The sequence below is a fragment of the Mastomys coucha genome, unplaced genomic scaffold (genome assembly GCF_008632895.1).
Source record: "Mastomys coucha isolate ucsf_1 unplaced genomic scaffold, UCSF_Mcou_1 pScaffold15, whole genome shotgun sequence".
NCBI lineage: Eukaryota > Metazoa > Chordata > Mammalia > Rodentia > Muridae > Mastomys > Mastomys coucha.
The window spans coordinates 105,974,982-105,982,276 of record NW_022196897.1 but is presented as its reverse complement, the minus strand read 5'-3'; the positions used below and the strand labels follow the sequence as shown (position 1 = coordinate 105,982,276).

General features: G+C 36.7%; 1 protein-coding gene across 6 annotated transcripts in view; it reads left to right on the top strand.

Annotated features, from left to right (window-relative positions):
- The window catches only part of Ttbk2 (tau tubulin kinase 2), a 121,440-nt gene that overhangs the window by 68,017 nt on the left and 46,128 nt on the right, over positions 1 to 7,295 (top strand). For all 6 annotated transcript variants that reach the window (XM_031371576.1, XM_031371575.1, XM_031371577.1 and 3 more), the window contains 2 exons: positions 447 to 587; positions 2,876 to 2,980. In XM_031371576.1, coding sequence (XP_031227436.1) covers positions 447 to 587; positions 2,876 to 2,980 — 246 coding nt within the window. The remainder of the gene's footprint in view (positions 1 to 446; positions 588 to 2,875; positions 2,981 to 7,295) is intronic.

Sequence of the window (7,295 nt, the reverse complement as noted above, 5' to 3'; positions counted from 1 at the left end):
AGGCTGAGAAGCAAGATTTCAAGACCCTTATGTTGTACACAGCCAGACACTGTCACAAACAAGCTGAATGTGTACATAGATTGTACAATATTGGACCTATTCCTCCAATTACCAAATTAGAGAGAGCATTGGATGACAGTCAACAAGTTTCCAATTCCTCATATTATTGGATTTCAATCGATTAGGATATGCTGGTAATATTAATTTTCAAATTAATTTATTAAGAAAAAGTAATTGTCACTTCCTATTGTTTTTCTTGTAAAAAGTGGAATTAGGTTTGTGTGGATTTGTTGAAAGATTACCTTCTTGCTTCTTCTAGGGTGTAGTTTTGCTCCTTATGTTGATGTTTTCCATCTATTATCCTTTGTAGAGCTGGATTTGTGGAAATTTTCCAGTCTTATCACAAGACTAGGGCTGTATTTTAAAGTGATTATCTGATTCCACAGGGACGGAATCTGGCAGATCTTCGACGTAGCCAATCCCGGGGCACATTCACTATTAGCACTACTCTTCGTCTTGGGAAACAGATTCTGGAGTCTATTGAAAGCATACATTCTGTGGGATTCCTTCACAGAGACATCAAACCGGTAGGAGCCTTTTCCATTCCAAGCACAGAAGGCTATTGTTTGGTACTTCTAATGCTAGTAGAAGACAGAATGTACGATAAATGTAGTTTTCTGTATATGTTGTGGTTAATACAAATAATATTTTTATCTCTGTAATGCCCTAAAAAGTAAAAATAATTTATCTCTTAGGGTTTTTTTTTTTTGAAATGGTAATGGGAAGCTATAGCTTATTTTCAATAGCTTTTCTCATACCATAAAATGTTGCTTGCCAACTAAATTAAAAATATTTTATGCTTGGTGGCTAGGAAATGGCTCAGTTGTTAAAGTACTGAGGACTTGAGTCTTGAGTTCAATCCTTGGAACCCATGTTTGGTTTTGTTTTTTGTTTTTTATAAATAGGTGTGGTGGTGTATGCTAGTAATCAAAAGTGCTGAACAGGTGAGATAGGATCTCTGGGGCTTGCTTGGCCTACCAACTGTAGCCTGCTTAAGAAACATTACTTGAGGTTTTTTTCCTCTGGTCCCCACACGCACATTCACACCCAAATTGTGTGCTTAGCCAGATATTATTACGTGTGTTAGCATTGTTAGTTATTCATAAGTTTGAGTTGTATGTTTCCTGATGCCAGTTGTTCATTTTGTCAAGTCATCAATTCTGTTCACTAGGAATAATCAAGTAGTGAAAGACCTTAATCTTCTCCTAAGGGTTACTGTGGAAATAGAATTTGTTTTCACCTCTTTTGTTCTGTTTTGCTTTTCTTAGAAATCATTGTCTCCATTACTGAAATGTGCTTTTCTTCCTTTTTAATCTGGTATTTTATTCTTCATAATGAAAGGTGACCCATTTCTGTTATCCCGTATTTGTAAATTTAATTGATGTTGGTACATTTGAAAAATATAACTACCTGTTATTATATCATTTCTAAAATTAGTTTATATGAAAATGGAAACTAAATTTCTTCAAAGTAGGTTCTTCTAGAATCAGAACCACTCTGAAACTAGAAACTGGTTATTACTTAATATGACATTTAAATAAAACAGCATGGTTAAGTGATTTATTTTAGGTCAGTTATTGTATGGGGAGATTGAAATAGAAAAGATTCACCGCTTGGCAATGTAGAGTCATCTTTACAATTATAGAGTACTTTATTGTTATTCAGTGCCTTTCTCTGCCATTATTTGAGAAACTTAACTTTCCATTTCATCAATAAGCTCCAAATTTCCTTAGTTGCATATTTATCTTTCCAAATTTGCAGTCATTTGACAGATTACATAGGCTTTAGGTTTTGGGGCTGTATCGTTTTGTTTTGTTTTGTTTTGAGACAGGGAATAATGTAACTCAAGGCTAGTTTCTGTTTCCTGAACACTGGAATTAAAGGTATAGGCCATCACACCTGGCTACATTGAATTAATTAATTAATTTATTTATTTATTTATTTTAAAGAATGAGCTGTTTATTTTCAGATCTGAAATTCAGATTAAGTGTGTAATATCATCAAGAACCAGACTATATACATTTCATTCATTCATTCATTCATTCATTCATTTATTGGTTTTTTTTTTCGAGACAGGATTTCTCTGTATAGCTCTGGCTGTCTTAAGAGAGAAATGTAAAATGTCTTTTTCCTTGGTCTATTTTGGAATGTTTCCCTGAATTATATTTTTAATTTTAGTGTGATTCAGCTTTATGATTCATAAATTCATAAGAATTTTTTATTTGCTTATTTATTAAGATAGGGTTACACTGTAACTTGCTATATAGACCAGTCTGACCTTGAACTCACTGAGATCAGCCCAGCCTCTAACTTTAGTACTGGAATTAAAGGTATATACCATCATGACCAGCACTTATACTTAACTAAAGATTGAGAAGTAATAACAATTCTTTTAGGTTTATGTGCCTTTTTCCCCCATTCCTAGCTTTCCTTGTTTAGGAGATTAGGTTGTCTTTTAAGCAGTAACTTAGACTAGAATTTCAAGGGATTCTAGTTCTGATTCTAATTAGGTAATTATATGTAACTATAGAAACATTTACATTTATTTTGCTCAGTTTCCTTGATGGTAGGCATTAACAACTCTTTCTCAAGTCACTAATTGTACTTACAAGAACACTCAACTATGTAAAGCTTTAATTTTCCCTTGAGAGGTAGAACCAGCAACCAAGTGATACTATATATTAATGCCTAGTTAAAAATTATAGACTTACAATAGTGTATCTGAAACGTGCTATAAAGTAAAATTCATGCAGGGTAAAATGTAGGCAGACTGACTATTATTACAATATGTATTTTCCATCTTATTTTTTTCTAGTCAAACTTCGCTATGGGACGCTTTCCCAGTACGTGCAGGAAATGTTTCATGCTTGATTTTGGCTTGGCTCGACAATTTACTAATTCCTGTGGTGACGTCAGACCAGTAAGCTTTTTCATTACTATCTAATATTTGATAATTAAACTATCATTTCTAGTATCACTTTAAAGAAATGCTAATTATGTATCAGAATAAATGATAGGAGAAGGAGAAGAAGCTCAGTGAATTAAAAAGACAAATGTTTGTGTTGAAGCCAGATTAGTAAATTATAAGATTAAGAAACTAGTGTTGGGCTGGAGAGATGGCTCAGTGGTTGAGAACACTAACAGCTCTTTCAGAGGTCCTGAGTTCAGTTCCCAGCAACCACATGGTGGCTCACAACCATCTGTAATGAGATCCGATGCCCTCTTCTGGTGTGTCTGAAGAAAGCTACAGTGTACTCATATACATGAAGGAGGAGGAGGGGGAGGGGGAGGAGGAGGAGGAGGAGGAGGAGGAGGAGGAAGAAGAAGAAGGAGAAGGAGAAGGAGAAGGAGAAGGAGAAGGAGAAGGAGAAGAAGAAGAAACTAGTGCCTAGCTGCATATAATCAGTAGGGGACTTGAGGGTTTTTTTGTTTTTTGTTTTTTGAAAGATTTATTTATTTATTTTATGTATATGAGTACATAGCTGTGACTCAGACACACCAGAAGAGGGCATCAGATCTCATTACAGATGGCTGTGAGCCAATTCTGGTTGCTGGGATTTTAACTCATGACCTTTGGAAGAGCAGTCAGTGCTTTTAACCACTGAGGCATCTCTCCAGCCCCAGGACTTGAGTTTTAACTTTGCAATATATTAGCAAAATGTTTTGTGATACATAGGAGACAGTTCTCTGGTGAACTTGCACAGATTGTGCTGAAGGCACATACCACAGTGATGAGACAGGAAGACAGAGATAAGGCATTTGATCAAAAATTCAAGTAGAGGGTTTTTACTAAACTTACCTCTTAAGAATTTTGCCAAAACTAGACAGCAAAGACAAACACAGATGCCCTTTAATCAAGGCCAACTTGAGAAGAGACTTGAGAGGGAATTTAGCTAGATAGAGTCTTATCAGGAGAAAGTCTCTCAGATGTAGTGCGCCGAGCACACCTTCTGTCTTCACCAACAGGCTGCTAAAGCAAGCTGAACATGCTCCAAGCCTGCCCTCTCAAAAGGGAACTCCTTAGTGGGGAATTCAGCCGTGTGTTCCCGACTGCAGCCATTAGGAATGGAGTCACTTTAGTCAAGCTAGGCTACAGGAGAGAGCAGTCTTGGTTTGAATATCACAGACCCTTACCTTTCTTATTGGATGTTCACAAGTTTTCTTGAAAGTATTTCATTTGTTGCCTTTAAAGCTATGTCTAGGGGCTTATATATTTTGTTTTTGACTAATGTTTGCCAACTTCACTGGGAAGTGGACCGGGCAGCTCTCCATATTGTTTTGCTGGCACTTCATCTCCTGTTGTGACTTTTCTGTTGTTTACTTTAAACTTTTAGTTTGTTTAACGTTGTTTTTTCATCGTGACTTTCATTTCCATCAGGTTAACTAGTTTTATAAAAGTTAAAACAGGGCTGGCGAGATGGCTCAGTGGGTAAGAGCACTGACTGCTCTTCCGAAGGTCCTGAGTTAGGATCCCAGCAACCACATGGTGGCTCACAACCATCCATAATGAGATCTGACACACTCTTCTGGTGTGTCTGAGGACAGCTGCAGTGTATTGCTGCTGAAGTGAGTGGCCCAGAGCGAGCAGGGCTGGAACAAGCAGAGGTCCTGAGTTCAATTCCCAGCAGCCATATGATGGCTCATGGCCATCTGTACAGCTACAGTGTACTCATAAAATAAATAAATAAACCTTTAAGGGCTAGAGAGATGGCTCAGTGGTTAAGAGTACTGACTGCTTTTCTGAAGGTCCTGAGTTCAAATCCCAGCAACCACATGGTGGCTCACAACCATCCATAACAAGAGCTGACTCCCTCTTGTGGAGTGTCTGAAGACAGCTACAGTGTACTTACATATAATAAATAAATCTTAAAAAAAAAGTTAAAACATTGTGATTTTGATTGAGCCAACTGTAAACTAGTTATACATATATATATGCAAAATTATTGTTAAAGTCTAGGCATATGAGAATCTTTTTTTCTTTTAGAATAGTTTTGATACAAGGTCTCATTATGAAGCTCTGGCTTTCCTGGAACTCACTTTATAGATCACACTGGCCTTGAACTCACAGAGATCTGCCTTCCTCTGCCTCAAGTGCTGGGATCAAAGGTGTGCATTGAATATGAGAATCTAATGTGTCTGATAATTTAGAGAACCTTTTTCTGCCATAGTATTGGCTTGTATTAATATTAGCAAAGCAGGTGATCAATTTAGAGTCTATTAGACTTGGATATACATTGAATTCCATTTCATTAGGTGTTTGGTTTCTAGAACATTATCAAGGTATTATTGATTTACTCATAAAACATATTTAATGATCATATATATGAATCATAAATCCAGGTACTCAGGCAACAATAATAGGTAGAAAATCTCAAGAGCTTTGTTAAGGTTGTTTTAGTAGAAAAGAAAGATAACACACAAATAAGAAATTTTACTATTTATTTATTGTTGAGACTAGTTTTCAATATATAGCCTTGGCTGATTCCAAACTTGATCTTTTTCTTCTACCTCCCAGGCCTCTAAAGTGATGAAATTGAAGATATTTTTGACCATATGTGACCTAAATCTATAATTTTGTGAAGTGATAACACAAGGAACCAGATGATAATGCTCAGAGACCAGAAACAATTTTAAAGGTTTAGATTAGAGCGAAAGACCTGGAAGGAGACAGTATATCAGCAATTAAATAATACATGAAAACAAAACTGAGACTAGAAACAAAACTAAGTAAAAAGAAGTAGATTAAATTTCTTTAGTTGGACCTAGTAGCAGTAGCCTGTGATTCCATGGGAGGCTGAGGCAGAAGGATTTAAAAACTCAAAACCTGCCTGGACTACAGAGTAAACCCAAGGCCAATGTGGTCGACTTAAACCTTGGTTCAATCATCAGTATCCAGAAGTGGAGGCAGCATTTAAAAAAAAAAAAAAATAGTTAAGATTACCTAGGAAGAATATATAGCTAAACTAAACAAGGAAGGAGGTTTTGGGTCTGAGCCATTGGGATACTTCAAGGATTGATGGTGGTAGATAGGGGAGAGCCATGGAGCAGCAAGACCTATGAGAAGTAGTGTCAGTCTAGTAAGAGGAAATCAAGAGAGCAGCAGTATCTTGGAAGCCAGGTGAAGAAAGGTCTTCATGAACGATGGCTGTCATTCCTGTTTGGTGTTACAGAGAAGTAACTGGGCACTGAGAACTGACTGTTGACTTCTGTAAGAATGTTTTAGTAGATAAGTGGGAACCTGGTTTTGATTCCAAGCATTATGTAGACCAGGCATGGTAGTGATCCAACACTTGGGAAAAGGATCAGGAGTTCAAGATTATTCTCGGGTACAAGGTAAATTCAAGGTCAGACTGAGATATATGAGTAGCATGTTTTATCCTTTGGATATATGCCTAAGAATGAATTAGCTGGGCCATCTGGTAGTTCTAATTTTCGTTTTGGTGGAAACTTGTTTCTGATTACATTCCCATCAACAGTAGCTTATGTACTTTATGGGTTCCTCTCTCCCCGAACACTTGCCAGCCTATGTTGTCTTTGTTTTCTTGATGGTATCATTCTTACTGAGGTAAGACAGAATCTCAGGGTCTTTAATTTGCATTTCTATGATGGCTACAGATAACACTTTAAAAACTTATATTTCCATTGTATTTGTGTGGATGTTTTGCCTCATGTATGTGTACCACTTGCCTGCCTTGTGAGCACAGAGGCCAGAAAGAGGGTGTTAGATTCTCTAGAACTGGAGTTAACAGTTTTGAACAGACATATGGGTACTGAGCAGCCAATATTCTTAACTGCTGAGCCATCTCTCAGCCTGTGTTAAACACTCTTTAAATCCCTATTGCCATTTTTAGTTCTTTTGAAAGCTGTCTGTACAGAGTACCACCCTGTTTATTGACTGGCAAGTAGGGATTTTTTTTCACATTTAATTTTTTTGAAATTCTTTATGTAGTCTAGATATTAGCCCTTTGAGGCATGGCAACAGAGATTGTTTTCTCACTCTGTAGGTGTCTGTTCTTTTGGTTGTTCTTTTGCTGTGGAGATATCTTTTGGTTTCATGTTACCCATGTGCCAGTTCTTGGGGTTGTTTCCTATGCTTATATCTATATCCTCAAGTGTTTTTCCTGTGTTTACTGTTACCACTTTCACTGTTGGATGTTATTATGATGTTTCTGCCTCTGTATGTCAATTGGCATTTTTCATTAAAGCTTTTAGTAGTTTTCCTTTGTGGGTTTTTT